At 52.5% G+C, this 18,504-nt stretch overlaps 1 protein-coding gene across 17 annotated transcripts in view; it reads right to left on the reverse strand.

The window, feature by feature from the left end:
* MICAL3 (microtubule associated monooxygenase, calponin and LIM domain containing 3) overlaps positions 1-18,504 on the reverse strand; it is a 141,732-nt gene that overhangs the window by 63,935 nt on the left and 59,293 nt on the right. For 16 of the 17 annotated variants that reach the window (XM_088837468.1, XM_088837470.1, XM_055396245.2 and 13 more), the window contains 10 exons: positions 10,906-11,243; positions 9,440-9,647; positions 7,479-7,595; positions 6,973-7,074; positions 6,301-6,456; positions 5,296-5,396; positions 2,989-3,246; positions 2,603-2,718; positions 1,453-1,579; positions 539-635 (listed from right to left, as the gene is read on the reverse strand). In XM_088837468.1, the coding sequence (XP_088693594.1) occupies positions 539-635; positions 1,453-1,579; positions 2,603-2,718; positions 2,989-3,246; positions 5,296-5,396; positions 6,301-6,456; positions 6,973-7,074; positions 7,479-7,595; positions 9,440-9,647; positions 10,906-11,169 (1,546 nt within the window). In that variant the 5' untranslated portion in view covers positions 11,170-11,243. Of the gene's footprint in view, positions 1-538; positions 636-1,452; positions 1,580-2,602; positions 2,719-2,988; positions 3,247-5,295; positions 5,397-6,300; positions 6,457-6,972; positions 7,075-7,478; positions 7,596-9,439; positions 9,648-10,905; positions 11,244-14,745; positions 16,657-18,504 lie in introns of those variants that run through there. The other variant, XM_088837466.1, reaches the window with a different exon arrangement.

Below are 18,504 nucleotides of genomic sequence, written 5' to 3' on the forward strand. Positions count from 1 at the left end.
ACGGCTAGACTAGACTGGGTCTCCCTTCTCATCCACAGCCTCAACGTCGGGTCAGTGAGCCTGACACGGACGCAGCCCTAACTACCCACTCGGTCCGGTGCCCTTCTCTGCCTGGCTCACCTGCAGTGACCAGTCACTCTCCTTCCAAGGAACTCTTCAGAGGCCTCACCATACACAAAGCACAGCATGGGCTCTGCCTCTACCCCCATGTCCTGCAGGCTCATGGTCCTCAGCTTCGAGGCCACAGCTTCTTCACTAAGACCTTACCCGCAAACCTTGGCTGGCATGTGCACTCAATGCCCCCCCCCACACACACCCCGCCCTCTCAACAGCACGTCCAGTTTCTCTCCACAGCCCCGTGACCCAAGACCAGGTTTCCCAGCCTCGAAGCACTGCTGTTTCCTGGCTGTGGGGCTGACTTGTGCACCGTGGGGCAGAGCAGTCCTGTCCCGTCCAGTCCTGATGAGCACTGTGCACACACAGCCCAGCCTTCACACAGAACATGCTGAGTTGGCTGAAAGGCCGAACCAGGACTCACCGTTGCGGGCCAGCTTTGGGGTGGTTCGGGAATTCACAAGGTTCTCCATCTCCAGATGAACGTCTTTTGTGTCTCCAGTATCATACAGATGGCGCACCTGACAGGAGGGTTATAAGTCGTGAAGAAGGGAAATCACACACCAAGGAACCAAGGCCCACCTGAGCACAGAATGACCGCAGTGAAAAGCCGGGCAAAGTGTGGTTAGGAGGGATAACGACAACCTTCACCCCTTCTGGGATGCAGAGAGTCACACACAAACGCACGCGCACGGAGAGAACCTGTGATAGAGACACCTGGCCATGGCAGGGAGGGCCTCGCTTAGTCTCTGCTGGGCCGTGACTCCCGCCCAGGAATAGAGGGTGTCACCCCTAAACACAGAGGCCCAGTGTGCAGTCCAGGACACAGATATCGTGACTGAGCTGCTTTTGCAGCACTGTTGGGCTCTTTGGAATTATTGTGCTTTGTGAAATGTCACTCTCGCTGCAATAACAAGGCTTCAGACATTCTGAGCTGGCCGACAGTATTTTTCACTTGCAGAGGGTCTTATCTTCCCAAGTCCTCTCAAAGGACCAGTCCTGTCTGCTGCACAAAGACCCAGGGAGCTGGGGTGGTGGTCTCCATGGCGCGGACGAGGAGACAAGTGTGGGGGTGGGCCGGGTAGGGCCTGGTCACAGTGCCTGGTGGCAGTGACACAGGCGTGCATTGCGCGCCCTGCCCAGGGAGCCAGGCTGTACCCTGTTCGTCACTGCACACCCGCCACCCTGGCTGCTCTGTCTGCTGATGGAAAACGCCTCCTCAGCCAACTCAGGAAGACATCACTCGGTTCTTAAGGAAGGCTGTGTATGCTCATATCCACAGGGTCTGACTGGGCCTGACAGTGGCCAGGACATGCCCGACTGGCCAGGGGCTCTCACCTGGCTCGGTCGGAGGAAGTTGACATTCACGTTGGGGTATCTGGTGACGGGGTCGATGCTGTACTGGCTGAAGTTCTTGCTCACATTCTCAGGGGTAGTCTGAGGCAGCAACCTATAAATGCTTTCCCTGCAACAATGAACAATAGGCTCAGAGCAGTGACAGCAACAGAAACACCTCTAATGGTATTTCTATGTTCTGAGAGCCCAGGGCAAGGCCAGCCTTCCTCCTGGATGGGGTTCCCCCACCCCACATCAGCCCTGCTTCCCATCCCCTCCACCTCCAGGATCCCACAGGCCCCAGACTGCTATGGCCCAGCAAGAAGGGCAAGTACACTGCTGTGGGCAGGAGCAAAGCCTGAATCTAATTTACTACTGTGTTCTGTTTTGGCAAGTTCACCAAATTTTTAAGAAAGTCACTGATGAAAAAAACTTGCCACCAAACGCCCCCCCACACACCCCACCCTCACAACAGCACGTATCCAGTTTCTCTCCACACCCTCATGACCCCTGAAACCAGGTGTCCCAGCCTCGAAGCACTGCTAATTCCTGGCTGTGACCCCTTAGGTAATTGTGACCCCAGAGGACCTTAGGTAACAGACTTAAAATTATATGAACCCCGAATTTCATCCAGCATATCCTCTTTCTCTAGTTCTGGTCAAGGCACTTGTTCTTTATCAGCAAGCAAATCCCAGGTCTTAGCTCATTTGCAATTATCTGCTTCAAAATTCTGAAGTTTGAGAAATGTTTACAAGTAGTTTGGTGCTTTCCTTTGAATTCAAAGTCATCTTTAATTAGTTCTATGTTAGTACATCCCCAGCTACCACAACTGATTTCATTAGTGTAAGTCTCTCTAGTTCAAAGACAAGAGGAGCTGACACAGGATTTTCACACCCCTGTTCACGTAACTGTCACAGAGGAATAAAAGAGCATCCTCCAGTGCCGCACGAAGATTCAGACACCGCTTGTAAGAGTGTGCTTCGGAGAGTGACAGGAGAACATCACTGAGATAACCGGCAGGTTTCATGATTTTATGAATACCTATCTTACCTTTCTTCTCCTAAATAAGAATATATCATCAATTAAGAAGGAGAGACATGAGCCCAGCCTGCAGCTGACACTCCATCTCATCCCGGAGGGCCCCTGCGGTTACCTCTCTGCCAGGACTTCCAAGGGGCTCGTCCCCAGAGACCAGCTGCGCACCATCCAGGCCGAGTCCATAGCAGCCAGAAAGCCCCTGGCTATTCCTGTTCCCATTGGCCAAAAAGGCTAGAAGGGGACAGAAAACGCAGAGTTAATATAAATTACCTTTTAATAGAGGGAAACTGAACTTCTGAGCGAAGAAAGCCTTTGTCCCTGAGAGGAAGTTCTGGCAGGACATACCGCCCTCCCCCTCCTCACAACCTGGCAGATTCTAACCCTAGCTCAGCAGGCCCTGAGCCCCCAGGCTGCACTCTCGGCGGCAGGATGGTACAGACGCTCCCCAGCCTGGGCCCCCAGATCTGCCTCCAGTCCTGCCACCCCCACACCCGTGCTCACCTCCAGGAGGCTGTCCCCCACCAGGGCCACCAGCAGCTGGTGCCCGTTCTGCTCCCGCACCAGGGCCGCGTTCTCCGAGGCGTACATGCACGTGAAGTCGAACATGGCCACGTCAGGCTGCCCATAGTGGTTGATGGCGAAGTCCAGCGACGGCAGCTGCTGCTGGGTGGAGAAGTCGGCTGCCTCCCGGGCGTAGCTCAGCAGCGCCTCCTGGTCCACATTCTCCCGGGAGAGCAAAAGCTCCGTGTCGGCGTAGTCCTGTCTCCAGAGAGTGGGGGAGGTCAAGGGGAAGCCCAGGCAGGGGCATAGGTGCCCACCGGCCACGGCCACACCGCCTTCCCTGCCCCGAGAGCGGCTTCCTGTTCCAAAGTAAGTCCTCCACACAAATTTGGGAGGGGGGGTGCTTGTTTCTAAAGGAACACAGGTTTTGCCACCTAGAAATAGAGTCCCTGCTTTTCCATGGTTCTTGGAACAAGTCACTACTTGTATAGTCTAGTCCACTCCACCTCACGGAGCTGCTCTGAACACCAAATTCGATGACTTACGTGATGGTGCCTTGTAAACTGAAAAGCATCCCCAGTTAAGGCTGCTATCAGTAAACATCCTCTTCTGACAGCAACTGGACGACACAGGACACTCAACCTGCGTCTCCCATTGACCCCAAAGGAAGAACCCAAAAGCTTCCATGCCCGACGGATAAGGAGGTAGGGGCACCAGCAGCCCAGGGAATCGGCAAGAGATACACTGAGGACAGAACAGAAGCTCTCCAAACAATACACAGGATTCTGGAAGGCCTGATAGTAATCCACCAACAAAGAAAAACGACAAGAGAAAAAGGGCCCTCCACAGAGAGAACTGAGAAACTCCTCTGCTCCGGAGGTTCCTGCACACTGACCAGGCCCCCTCCTCAAGGGGGACCGGAGCTCCTCAAGTATCCCTGAGGGCACCTCCAGCCGTCCAGACAAGATGGAAAGGGCAAACACGCACACCCAGGTTGGTTTGTTCAATACTTAGTAAGCAGCCACCGTGGGCTCAGGATACAGTGGCACGCACCCTGTGTGCTAAAAAAAAAACAATAAAAAGGAAAAGTACATCAGGTTGCGTGGCATTCTAGATTGTTCCAAAATAATGTCAACTGATCACCACAGTCCTGACGAGGATGGTAGATGTCAAGTCTCAGCTTGGTCCCAAGGCGCACCAGCAGGCTCATGAGTATCTCTTCCGGATGAAACATCCAACTGAATACATCCCACTCTGGATAGACTCTGGCGGCACGGGCTGCGTCCACCGCTCTGTTCCCTTATTCTCACACACACAGAGGCCACCGGGCTGAGACACAGACAGGAGGCCCTGAGGAGGAGACTACTGCGGGCAAGCTCCCTGCTCCCCAGCACCGCCCAAGGCAAAGCGACAGCGTAACGCGTCACCAACCTGCAAAGATGGGGCGCCCAGACACTCAGCTGCGAGTCTGGGCTGGGACCACAGGGGCCTCGGTCAGCACATCATCACAGGAGTAGTAATTCTCAAACCCAGACCAGCCAGACCAAGCAAGACTTAAGAAACTCTCCTAAAGAACCATCTCTGGAGGAACCATCCACCTGTGGCTCTCTGATTCCATTTCCAGGTCATCGTCTCAGGGAATGTCACACAATTAGTCATCTGGAAAAAAGGCTTAGCTGGCTCTGACTCCGGGTGAATAAGAGTCCTCACTGTCAGGCCACAAAGAGGTCCAAATAAAGCCTGATCGAGGCTCTGTTCCCTGGGCCTCTGTAACCAGATCCGCAGTAAAGCCAGAACTGCTCTCGGGCTCCCCAAAACACCAAACTCCCTTCCCTCTATAACCCCCTTCGCTCTACAACCCTCTCCCAAAGGACGACCTATTAACCAACCAATAATCAGCCACGTGGGAATGCACCATAAGCCACAAACCAAAGCACTAAAATTACACTGAATATTTATGCACAAAATGCTACCTGAGACTGCTCTGCATAGCCCCACGCAGGAGTGGGGAGTAGGCAGTGCTGGCTGCGTGCTGATCCCTGTGAAGCTGGATAAGAGGCACACAGGGGTTCATTACCCAAGTCTCTCCACTTTTGTTCACACTTGATATTTTCCAAAATAAGAGATTTTTTAAAGTGTTAAACTAAAAAATATCAGAGGATTACAAAATACAGGGTCCCAGGAGATGAGTGATGTACTCATTTTAACGACTTTGCAAGAAAAACTGAACAGACAATAAAATGCTTTATCTTGGTAAACACATGAGCTGACACATAAAAAGGGGCCCAAACAGGATCCATGACTCACACGCAGTATCACCCCTTTGTCCAGGAGGCTCTGCTTCTTGGCGGTCATAACGAAGTAGTGTGTGTCATCCTTGTAGTAGACGATGTTCTCCAGGTCGATCCCTGCGACAGAGGACAGACACACACGTGAGGGTCTGCTGAGATGAGGGGTGACTGTTATCAGTCCACAGAGACCAGGGTCCTGGAACCCCAGGCAGGAAAGAGAAAACAGGTGTCCGAGCCCTATCTTCACACCCTGGCGATCTTCTGTTCACAAGAGGGAAGCTTGGTCATCCTCATACTGCTTGGCATTTACCTGACACCCTGTTATCCTAACAACAGCCAGCAAAAGGAAGCAGAAACACAAGGATGGGAAGAAGGGAGAGGTTAACCTCAAGGAAGAGGGTCTGAGTCAGTTCTCAGGTTAAGCCTCTCTGATACTCATCAAGGCAACAGGGGAGTCTCCTAGACGCTCACAAGCAGAACAGACAACCAGATGCTGGAAGCAGAGAGTGCACGACTGGCTCTTTAACTGTTAACCTAAAAAATTAGATGCAGTGGCAAGAAACTGTGTTCTAGAAAACAGATAACTGCAATCTGTCACACCTTTTTGTTGCAGCGAAATGTCTAAGTGAATCTATTCACAAGCTACCATACAACAGCCTCATTTTTATCTGGCATGTGGTTTACTTCAGCAGCAAATGAACTCAGGAAAAAGAAAACATCCTCAACACCTACAGTCTGCTTCTCAACAAACCAGGGCTCCCCACCCACAACGACTCAGTGCCAGGCAGGGGAAGGGGCTCAAGCAGGAGGAGCAGCCCAGCCACGGCGATAAGCACCAAAGACGGCAGAGGAGACAGACACGGACGGCACAACGCACAGAGCAAAGCACAGGAACGTGGAAGGGGCAGAGGGCTACAGCACAGCAGCAGCAGCAACAACCCCCGCCCCGCCAACACCCCCAGACGAGGGCCAGAGCAGTATTCAGAGTATGCCCTTCCGCTCTGGAGGTATTAACACCAACCTGTGGCTTCCCTCAGTTCCTGGAAAAATTTTTGGTTGAATATAAAAGCCACACCACTGATTTCTTCCACTTTGGCTTCTGCTGTTGTATTTCGGTTAATAAAATTCGCTGTAATGGCAATGGCCAATTTGCCACGGAATTCTTTCCGACGAAATCCTGGGAAGGGGGGAAGAAATTTTCAGAGGTGACGAAAGCTGGCCGGAGAAGCAGGAAGTTCACGTCAAACAGGAGAAATAGGAGGGGTTCTGATGAGGATGTGGGGGGGTGCGGGGGGTGGGAATCACGGGAAATTGAGGGCAGCTCTCCTCTGTCTGCAAGTAAGGTGTCCACCTCCCAAAGCCTTCCCAATCCAGCAAGATGTCAAAGTCACCCAAAGCTAACACACGCCTGGAAATCCGACGGGCCAGAAAAGCACTTGGTGCGAGGCTCCGTCTGCTGGAGTAAGTCAGGTCTAGATCTGCAGTGCCCCCGGCTCATGACAGCCTGTCTCCCTGCACCCAGAGAAGTGCCTGAGAGCCAGATGGTGGGGCCTGCCATCCACCAGCACAGGCAGGGACCAGAGGAGGGGTCTCAGGAGTGTGGACTCCAAGGACACAAGCTCTTACGGGACTTGGGGAGGGTAACCCTTCCCTGGCTGTGAACCAGCAGGAGGAGAAAAAGATTGCCCAGTACCTTCCAAAGTATTCCTGCGGCCATCCCCGCCGATGATCACTTCAAACTCATATTCTGACACAGGGTGCGTTTTGGGGTGCACCAGGGCCCGCCAACCTATCCCTGTGGACCAAAGTCAGAATGAAGGTCGTCACCGGACCCATTCATATACCTGAGATATTCATACACCCAGATCTCTAGATATCCAGGTGTGCAGATGGCACAAAACCCCATGTCAAACATAGCAGGCATAAAAGCGTGGGGCACAAACCAAAGGAAGAAAGAAGCTTTGAGGAAGGCTCACAAAGGAACACATGACCTTCTATAATGGATCCAAGCACCCGGCATGTCTCATACTATGTCAGGGCCTCCTCATTAAGTCAAAGTTCCTCCAAAGACACAGGCTGTACAAACGGAGAAGCCCTTTAACCAGCTCTGAAAACTACCCGAGACTCCTGTCCTCTCTTCCCTAGAATGAATCTTTCTCACCCCTTCCAGCCCCTTTCCCTCCTTATTTGTATACTCACGTTCATTTTCTTGATCCTCAGGAGGCTCCACAAGTCCTCGGAATTCCACATTGACGTGGATCTCAATGCCTAGGATCAAGGCTACTTTCAAAAGTATTAGCTGAAGCTGACGGATACCTGGGTGGGCAGAAGACTACATGAGTGAGGGTCCTCAGTGGGGCAGACAGTCAGCATCACTACCCCGGTTCCCCCGCCCACCCACGCACGCAGAGTTTACTTGGCTGCTCAAACTCACCGGCAACAGGCTTTTCCCAGCCATGCCTGTAGCATCTTTCCTTTCCCAGGGCAAATATGACTCAGTGCAGATGTTCCAGAGACACACACAGGGTCATGCCCACCTCTTGGGTTAGGTATTTCCAGCACACGAAAGCACTGAGACAGCAGGAGACGTGCCCCTTCCCCACCCTCCCTGATGAGCTCAGAGCCCTCCCTCAATCCTCCCTGATGTGCTCAGAGCCCCCCACCCCTCCCACCCCACCGACTCCATCTTCCCTGATGGGCTCAGAGCCACAGTGACCAAGCAGAACCTGTGACCCTGACAGGACCTGCCACAGAAGGTGGAAGATGGGCCCAGGGGCACCTCCCACTGGACACAAAGGGCTGCACTGCCTCCTGAACTGCCTGCAGCTTCTCTCTCCTCGTACCTCGCTGATGCCCACGCATCCTCACACGCTGAGAGGGGAACCCTCCACCCAACCTCAGTCTCTCACTGTCCCCCTCCCACCTCTGGTCCACACGTGTAGGAACTAAGGCTCAAAATGATGGAAAATCTTGCTCATTATCACAGTGAGAGTTATGTGTTTGTTCAACGTCCAGTGAGTACCTCCCAGGTGCCAGGCACGGCAGCAGCCCAGGGCTGCTGAGAGAGGGTCCAGGCTCTAAGACAAATCCCGTCACGCACAAGGCTGACAAGTCCACTGATTGACGACCCTGTCCTCTGCTAAGACCAATGTGCCGGCAGGCTGTGACAACATGCTAGGAAACATGCTAATCCTCCTTGAAGTCATCTCGGTTATTTCCCCCACTGCCCACCCTTCCGAGTCACACTCCAAGACTCCTTAAATCCTCTACTGGCACACACTATAGCTGTACACAACGGAGTCCCAAGATGATTTATACAGTACAGCCCAACAGACAGACAAAGCACTTCCGCTACTAGTGGAACGTGGCATCTGTCAGCCAGCATGTGATAAATGCACAACTGCTTTGAAGCAATGTTTACAGGACACACCTGAAGAGCTCAGAACAGCAGCTCCTTGATAAGGGTCCCCTGAAACCACCAGTGACGATCAACAGACAAGACTTCAGCCTCATAAAGTAGACAGTCTGTTCTGATCCACTTTTCAGATCAGCATAAAAACAAAAGCACTGTCTGCATTAACGTCTACTGACTCAAGCATGGGCCCAGGCCGAGCCTGGAAGGGACCAGAGTCCAGCAGGAGCCCTGCGTGCTGCAGACCTCGCGAGAACCACCCAACGAAGGAATCCCACTATCAACTGGCCACTCACAGCCAGACCAAGAGTCTGTCCTTCTGATCCCCAGGGCCACCCCCAGAGCGCGTGCCCTCTCATCAGGAGGCACCCACAGTGGTGCATCACAGCAAGCCCACACCTGGGGCCTCTTCCTCTGGACTATGAACCACCAGAGGGTCAAAGCCCACACTGGAGGTCTGTTTCCCGGACTGGCCCCACTGCCCACCCCACCCATTGCCAGTGCTCAGTAAGAGCCCAGGACCATAGAGCTCCTTAAGCTAAACTCATCTTGCAGGAGACACGCTGGCACTTAAGAATCTCGGGCTACGGAACCCCGGAAAGCAGGTACTCTGACTCCAAGTCGAGTGTGCTCTCTACACAACAGACACGAATGATGACAGGGCACACCGGCTTCTAGAATCTGCCTGCCACTGTCCCCTGAGAAGCGGGCAGAGGCAGCATCCCACAGGAGAGCTGATCTTACTCACTGATGTGGTCGATGGCCCCAGCACAGAACTTGCCGTAGAACTTCTTGGCACCCAGACCTCGCAGGTCATGTATGGTGAACGGCCAGAGGTGCAAGACATTGTTGCGGGAGAAGGCGTCTCGCTTCTCAATGACGACCACCTTAGCTCCCAGCAAGGACAAATCGATGGCTGTGCGGAGACCGCAGGGGCCAGCTCCAATGATGAGACACTGAAAGACACAGCTGCTTTCAGGGCAAAGGCAGCACTCTTGACCTCATGACTACCATTCCCTAAAGCCCCCACAGGGCTATTCTCCCCATTACCAAGAAACCTTCACTCCCATCTGGGTCAGAGTGGAGCGCCACAATGGCTTCAGAGAGAAGCTGTGAGTGCTCTGGATGGAGGAGGACTTGACTTTCACTGCTGGACAGAAACTCAGATAGGGCACCTGCAGATCATGTTTACCTGGGGCATGATGTCAACACAGGATGAAACTCACACGTCACCTCTCATCAACAGGAGAAAACCTTTTGGAAGGCTTGTAAGTCAAGCAGATCTCCGTCTGCTTGAGGAGACACAGACCACTAAACACACAGCCAAGCAAGCCTGGGTCCTGGATGGACCTACCACCTGAAAGACTCCCAGGAGGTAATCCTCAGGAGTCAGAGCTTCATGTGCTGAAGAGAGTTCTTGAAGATCCATGTTCTAGAGAAGGACTCAGGCTGACACTGAACTAGTTCACATGCATGTCCAGAGGAGAGAGAGGCACTGCCTCTGGCTTCAAATTCCCTTCATTCTTAATAAAACTCTAGAGCACACTCATAAAAGTTATGCCCTTGAATTACTTGAATTCTGTGTATGAATACCTATCCAAATACAAACCCACACAGGGCAAGTTAAGGCTCATGAATCCCTACGTCATCTGCAACTTCCTTTCCCTGCTAGCTTTTCTAGCTTCTCACAGAAAGTGCTCTTACATAATGAGGAAAACACAGAATGTGTTATCCTTCTCCACTCCCCATGCCTCCTCCAGCACACATGAGTGGACATCTTAGGTCTTTACCCAGGCCTACCTGATTCATGGAAACTTGATTTCTCTAGATTGTGAAGCAAGCAAAAGAGATCCTTTGGTTTATAAAGCCCTTGCTTATCAACAAAGGCCTCTGGAAAATGGATGAAAGGAGGTCTGAAGCCTGTGGGAAATCCCCAAGTTGGCCAATACTCTGCACACCGTACCAGACACTGAGTCCAGAGGCTGCGGCAAAATCCATTTGACCTCAGGGTAGTTCTCAGCAGCTGAGACCCCCATGTTCCTGCATCAATCCACGGGGTAAGAGCGGGCAGGAGGAATGGCTGAATGAACACAGGCTGAGTACCCGCACACGGGGTGAGCCCGACGCCTCCCCAGGCTGTGGCTGACCCCACCCGGCCTCACAGGCTACCTCCGCCCAGTGCTCTCTCCCTCTCCAGCGAGTCCCAGGCCCTACCTTGGTGTTCGTGCACACCTTTCCCTTCTTGTAGTCTTTGTGGCTGCCCCGCTTGTCCAGCTTTGCCCAGAGGGCCTTGGCTTTCCAGTAGTTAAGCTTGGACTTGAGCTTGTGATAAAAGGAGCGGTGGTCCTTAGGCTTCAGTTCCAGGTGGTCGCAGAGCTCTTGGAAGGCCTTGAGGGTCCCCTTGCAGGTGGTGGCCTGCACGAAGCGGTCAAAGAGGACGTGGGCCCGATTCGTGGCCTCAGTCTTACTCTCCTCCATGTCCCCACTCTCGGCACCCCAGACAGATGGGGCAGGGGGAGGGCTGCGGATTCACCTGACACTGTCACGTTAACCTAACAAGCAAAAAGGAATGGTTAGCACATCCAGGTCGGTATCTAGAAACATCTTCTAGAAGACAGCTCCCAAGTGCAGCAGTCATTCATTAGACAACGTAACATGCGGCCTGCCCTCTACACGCCAGACACTGTCTGAGGCCCCAGGAACACAGAGGAGCAAGACCGCAGCTGCTGTCAGGGACATCACAGCCGAGAGGGGGAGACAGGCTCATGCTCTGCTGAGCATCAGAGAGAGGCACGGGGCTGGGGAACACGGGCAGAGGCCCTGTCACGGGGAAGGGGTCCTCACCCAAGATGGGCCTCTGAGGGACAACAGCTGAGCTTTCCAGGAGGAGCAAGTGTCAGCCAGCAGGGGAGAAGCACGGGACGTGGAGAGGAAGGAAAGTAGAAGGCTTGCAAGGGAGTCTTACAGATGAGAGGACTGAGTGAATGGTGACACCAGGCCAAGGCGTGACAAAGAAACACTCATCTGGGAAGGGGGGGGGGCACGGCGAGCTCCCCTCTGACCCTGTTACATCTGAGCTGCCTTGGTGGAGGGGCTCACTAGGCAGTCGGCTGAGGCTGAGGCCCAGGGGCCCGGAGTCCAGGTGAGAGGCACCCACTCAAGGCTGGTCAGATCGCATGGGAGAGTCCTGGCAAGAGGATGGCCCGGGGCTCCGGCCAGATCTGAGACTCACGGATGGAAGGGGTGGCAGCACAGACAGCTGTCTGGAGAGATAGAGGCATGGGGTGGATGGGGGAGGAGGTTAAATGAACATGGTACAGACCCAGGGGAGGGAGCGGGGAGGTCTAAGAGGACCACGTTCATGTACCATCACCACCGAGAATTACTGTCAGGAAATGGGAGGCAAGGGGCCAAGGGCCAGGGCAGCAGGACAGCAGAGAAGCAGGGCAGGCCAACAAGAAGAGCAGCAGCGTGGCCTGGGGTCCACATGTGGACACCCCAAGGACACTGCCTCCTCCCTCAGCCCAGCTCTCCCCCAAGTAAGCGAGGAGGTGAGGGAAGACGACGGAGCTCAGTGTGAGAAGCCCTCCCGGCCACAGGACTCACCGCTGTGGCTCCAGGTGAGCGGCCTCCCGGCACGTCCCCACCTCCCCCTGAGTGAGACACAGGGCCTCACCGGAGCTCAGCTCTGTAGAAGCAGGAGTGACCCACTATCCAGCGAGGCAGCCGAGGGCAAAGGGAGCCACCAACTGTCTGCTGAGGACGCCACCTGCCTGCCTTCCCAGCTCCATCTGGAAGCAACGCCACAGGAGAGACCCACTTCTGTCCTAAAGCTCTCAGGAGGTGAGAAGCCCCTCTGGAAAGGAGAAGTAACATTCTGCTTCTCCACATGCCTTGCCATGTATTATAAAGTTAAACCAGTTCAACTGAGGGTGTGGGTGGTTTACCCTGGATACAAGAACTGCACATTTCCCCCCGTGTTTCCCACGTCACCAGACACAACACTTCATGTTCTGTGGCTGTTGTTGTTGAGTGGCTCAGTCGTGTCCGACTCTATGTGACCCCATGGACTGCAGCACACCAGGCCTCCCTGTCCATCACCATCTCCCGGAGTTTGCTCAAACTCATGTCCATTGAGTTGGTAATGCCACCCAACCATCTCATTCTCTGGCGTCCCCTTCTCCTCCTGCCCTCACTCTTTCCCAGCATCAGGGTCTATTCCAATTAGTCGGCTCTTCACATCAGGTGGCCAAGGTATTGGAACTTCAGTTTCAGCCCTTCCAATGAATATTCAGGGTTGATTTTCTTTACAACTGACTGGTTTGATCTCGCTGTCCAAGGGACTTCTTCAACACCACAGTTCGAAAGCATCAGTTCTTTCATGCTAAGCGTTCTTTCTGGTCCAACTCTTACATCTGTACATGACTACTGAAAAAACCACAGATTTGACTATACAGACATTTGTCAGCAGAATAATGTCTCTGCTTTTTAATACGTTATCTAGGTTTGTCATAGCTTTTCTTTCAAGGAGCAAGTGTTTTTTAATTTCATGGTTGCAGTCACCGTCTGCAGTGATTTTGGAGCCCAAAAGAATAAAGTCTGTCGCTGTTTCCATTGTTTCCCCATCTATGTGCCATTAAGTGATGGGGCCAGATGCCATGACCTGTTCTGTGGAGGCCAAAGATGGTAATTCTTTACCTGACACACGCTGACTTGCTTCTCATCTCAAATACATCACTAACTCAACAACCTCCTATACACACTGCTAAAAACACAGCCTTTCCCAGCACCCCCGTGGCCAAGAGTTCAGCAAGAAATAGAACTGGAACTAACCGTCAGTTTCCACAAAGCAAAAGTTTATTCTAGACAGTAGAACGCAGCAAGAGAAATACGTTAAAAATTCTCAAGAGTCCATTCTTTTTCTTACAAGCCAGTGGTCATCTTAGAAATGTCAGGTGGTCAAAGTTTGTAAGTGGCAGAAAAAAACAGATGTGTTCATCCATAGGTGGAGGAAAGGGGAACAGCCAGCCAGTGACTAGAAACCGAGGTTGCAGGGTGTGTGCTCCGTGGGCGCCCTCCTTGCCTCCTGCCCCAGGGAGGGCGGGCGGGACCTCTGCAGCTGTATCTGCTCCGTTCATGTGGCAGCAGAGGGCTCCCAGGATCTGGCCCCTGCCTGCCTACCTGTGTTCACAAGTGACTAGCACTCCTCCAGTCACAGTGTCTGGAAAGCACTGAACGCACCAACTCTGATCGCTCTGCCTCTCGTCCAGAAAGAAAATGATTTTTCTTTGTTCCTAAAGAGCAGCAGCCACCTTCCGCTCCCTGCCACGATGAGCAAGGAGCCCAAGGGACCTCTGTGTTCCAGCTGACCCCAACATACTCAAGATCCTGCGACATGCATTTCTAAAAGCCTCTCCCTCTCCCGAAGTCTTGGCATCTACTTTCAAAGAACTCTGAAGTGTGGGCCAACACCCCCTGGCTGGCTGTATGTTTGAAATCAATACCTCCAAAGAGCTGCCCATTTCCTCAAACCTCACCACACACAAACTCCTTCATTAACACCTGACACCCCACCCCCTCTGCTGATGCAAAGCGCTTTCAAATGAACAGGCTCCAGTCGGATGCACACACGGAGGAAGTGCCCGTCCACAGGAGTTCACCCCAGGTCACTAATGACAGCAGATAAGTGGAGGGAAGGTGGCTCCTGGGACAGTGTGACAGACGCCCAAGGTAAGACTACACAAGATCAATTCCCTCGGGCTGTCTCAGCTTCCCTCCTCAACAAGCCAAGAGGCCGCAGCAGAGGCACTCCAGCGCCTGTTCTGCAGCTCTGCTGGCAGGATGCTGCGTGTGGCCTGGGCACTGCCCAGCACTGGTCCACGCTTACGGCCGCTGGGCAGACAGAAGGCCCTTCCACCATCGCCCCCATGCCCTCATTACTGAAGGTCAAACCCAGGTCGTGCTTCTCCCAGCCTCTCCTGAACCACCCCATGTGCTGTGTACGTCCCACCAGCCTGGGAAAACCAACAGTCGTGATCGCAGGAACCTACAGACCTGGAAACCCAGCCGGAAGGTGCCAGAAATCCAGGGGGTTGAAAAGCCAAGGTGTGGAAGGAAGGAACAAGGCAAGCGAGGAGTCTGAGGAGGGAGGTTGGAGGAGGAAGAAGGGAGGCCCGGTCTCCTACGGCGGTGCGGTTTCTGCCGCTGGCGTTGCCCTGCGTGCTCCAACCTCGGCAGCTGACTGCTGACTCAGAAGCACATTCCTTGGCTGTGGAAAGGAAAGTGCTGGAGAGACAGCCTATGAAGAACACGCGGGAACAGAGTCTATGTTTCTATTTATAAGAGCAAGAGGCTGTCACTGACTCATGGCTGGTTTGAGAACACTCAATCTCTGCCTCTTAGAATAGATGGGTGGTTACTTGAGGGGTGGGGTAGATTTATTTTTAAAGATAGAAGAAGGAAAGAGAATCAAAACAACAAAATAACAATTATACTTCAAGGATAAATCAGAGCCAAGTTTGGTTAAATTTCTCCCGAGCCTCTCCACCACTAATATACCAGCATGTGTGCAAAGCTGACTCTTACGAAGGAATCTATGAAACGCTCCCTTCCTAGTGCACTCAGAAGCGCAGCTTGTGTGAACAGACCTTAGAAGGAAGGCAGACAGGAAGCCTTGTTTTAGAATGTCATAGGGAGGAAACTTACAGAGATCTCTTCGTGTTTGCGGAAACAAGGACCAAGGTGGCCAAACGCCTTGCATTCTTGATCAGTCTCTCTAAAAAGGACCACCCAGGCCACCACCATCATCTGTGGATAGGGACACTGACTCCCTTGCCTGAGGCGGCTCACTGAATCAGACCATCTGGGAATGAAGCTCCTTGTCACCCCAACTGCTTCCCAGCTCCAGTCCCAAAGCCCTCTCATCCCTCACGGCCCCGGGATAAGGTTCTCTGGTTCCCAGGAAGCAGCTCACAACACAGGAAAGAAAGCAGACCTTTTCACGATCCTCGTTCCTGCCTTCGCTCATTCCCTCTTCTCTGACTTTCCATCCTATTGAGCATCAGATGAACACCTGGCAGGATGCTGAGGACACAGACACCTCCAGGTGGCCCTCCCCATTCCCTGGTTCTGCTCTTTAGTCCCACCCACCGGTCCTAATTCCACAAGCACGTGACTGAGCATCCCCCCACCCCTCCGCCGCCTCAGGGCAGGGACTGAGTCTCTGCAGCTCCAGAAGAAACACTCCAGTGTCTGTGGAGTTGACAAGGGCATCTGTCTGGGGGTCCCTGCGTGGCTGGGGAGGAGGAGGTGGAGAAGTGGATGGAGGTGACAGAAGAAACTTCTATCTAACGTGAGGGCTATCCAAGAGCAGACAACTGAGGAGGAAGAGCAACTATGAATGCAGCACTCTGCTATGGGCCCTCAGACCACTTTATTCTGGCTGTGAAACAGCCCTCTCTAGAGGGGGCCAGGAAGAGTCTGGACCATGACATCTGGGTTCTCCTCCAAGTCTCCAATTCTGAACAACACACTAATCCCCAATATTGTATTTTCTCAAAACCTTTTATTTTACTTTCCTCAATAGCAACCTATTTCTTCAGGAAAAACACCTACACAGTTGACCAATGAGTCACAAAGGACTTCTGCTCATAGAGAACAGACCTGTGGTTGACAAGGGGGAAGTGGGGAGGGAGAGGGCTAGGCAAGGAATTTGGGGTTGGTAAATGCAAGCCATTATCCTTAGAGCAGATAAACAATAAGGGCCTACCGTACAGCACAGGGAACTATGTACTCAACATCTTGTGATAAACCACAAGGGAAGAGAAAACACAAAAAGAACATATATGTGTACAACTGAGTCACCATGCTATACAGCACAGATGAGCTACACATCAATCAAAAAATTCCTGTAAATATATATATAGGATAGCAAAAATAAAACATTGAAGGATCAAAAAGTAAAATATATATAAAGCTGAACTTTAAAAATAAATGACCCCTGCCCTTTGTCACCCCAAGCAAATACTAGAAAGAAAGTCCAAGTCAGAACCAAACATCAGTAAACATAACAGCTGATGCCAATGCAAATAATGCAAATGCAGATGCCTGCTCCCAGACAACCCAGAAAAACAAAGAATCAAAAAGAACACTTGCCCCAGTCCCGGGGTCTCAGGAAGTTATCTTCACCTGCAAAGTGAAGGCAATGTTCAATGAATCACAGGGTTTTTTGCAGGAATTGAGGTAATGAATGCAAAATGTTAGCAGTGCTGGGTACACAGCCAGACCCAGTAAATGACAAGTGTTATTATTAACTAGTAGTTGATAAATCCCATTCACAAAAGGTAACATTCAGCTAAGTAAGTGGCTGCTCACATAACAGAATGAGAGAACTCAAGACAACTCTGTCTTTTGAAAGAATGAGGTGAAGCCTCCTGTCCCCTCCAGCCACCCCTGCCTGTCCCAGAGGGTGTGACCAGGGCACTGGGCAGGAGGGGCTGAAGGAGAAGACCCACCAGCAAGTTCCTGCCAAACTCCGACGTTCACAAGGAAAATACAAGGACTGTCGTGAAAGCGGCCAACACTGAGGAGTTACTAGCGGTCAGATCCAGACCGCATCTCAGCCTCCACCACAATCTACCACCTGCGTTTTGCAGACAGGAAAGTGCTGCTTAAAGACACTTAACAGTCACACAGCAGGAGAGCGGTGCAACCAGGTTCCAGCCCTAGAGCCTAGAGCCCGAGCTGCCACGAAGGAAGAACCACTCGAGACACACAGCTTGAGAAACAGTGCTGTCAGAACAATGCAAGGCCGCCAGGCATAGAGCCTCCAGAAAGGCAGCTTCGGGTGACATGAGCAAGGATACACAACCAGGATTCTTTTTCTTCTTACAATGTATTACCGTATTGCCTCTTTGAGACGAGCCCTTTAGTCAATAAAGGCCAGGGTGCTCTGGTGTCACAGGGACTCCCAGTTTCTGCTCCCCAGCCTGCATCCTGCAGTGGCACCTCTCAGGGAGCGATGGAACACAGAGCATCTGTGAGTCACCCAGCACTACTAGACTTGGCGTAGGGACTCATGGCAGGACAGGAGGGGAACCTCAGCTTAGTCACTACCAAGAGTCTAGAGCTGCGGGACAGAGACCAAGAGTCTGAGGGCCATGACAGTCTAGGTGGGCAGGTGAGGAAAGAGGCGGAGAGAGACGCTCACTGAGGTTGTGGAAAAGCACAGCCGAAAGCTGTCTACCTGTACACGGGCCAGCTCCGCTCCTTGGAGCTCAGCCCCGTGCACCCAGCTCCAGGCACAGAGCAGCTGCTCAAGAGGCTCTGCTGATCCAAGGCCCCTGTGGCAGCCCAAAGGGACATGACACCCCCACAAGGATGGCAGCGGGGCTGCAGGGAGACTCCTCCAGGACCCCGCCCCTTAGACGGACAAAGTTCCCAATGCAGCATTAAAGCCAACATTTTTACAATGGCCTACATGGCATCTGGTCCCATCACTTCATGGCAAATAGATGGGGAAACGATGGAAACTGTGAATTTGGGGGGGGCTCCAAAATCACTGCAAATTACAGTGTGATTGCAGCCATGAAATTAAAAGACACTTGCTCCTTGTAAGAAAAGTTATGACCAACCTAGACAGCATGTTAAAAAGCAGAGACATTACTTTGCCAACAAAGGTCCATCTAATCAAAGCTATGGTCCAGCAGTCATGTATGGGTGTGAGAGTTGGACTATAAAGAAAGCTTAGCGCCAAAAAAGTGATGCTTTTGAACTGTGGTGTTAGAGAAGACTCTTTAGAGTCTCTAGGACTGC

This window comes from Moschus berezovskii, chromosome 6 (assembly GCF_049115385.1).
Source record: "Moschus berezovskii isolate FMDL1 chromosome 6, NW_MosBer_1.0, whole genome shotgun sequence".
NCBI classification, from domain to species: domain Eukaryota; kingdom Metazoa; phylum Chordata; class Mammalia; order Artiodactyla; family Moschidae; genus Moschus; species Moschus berezovskii.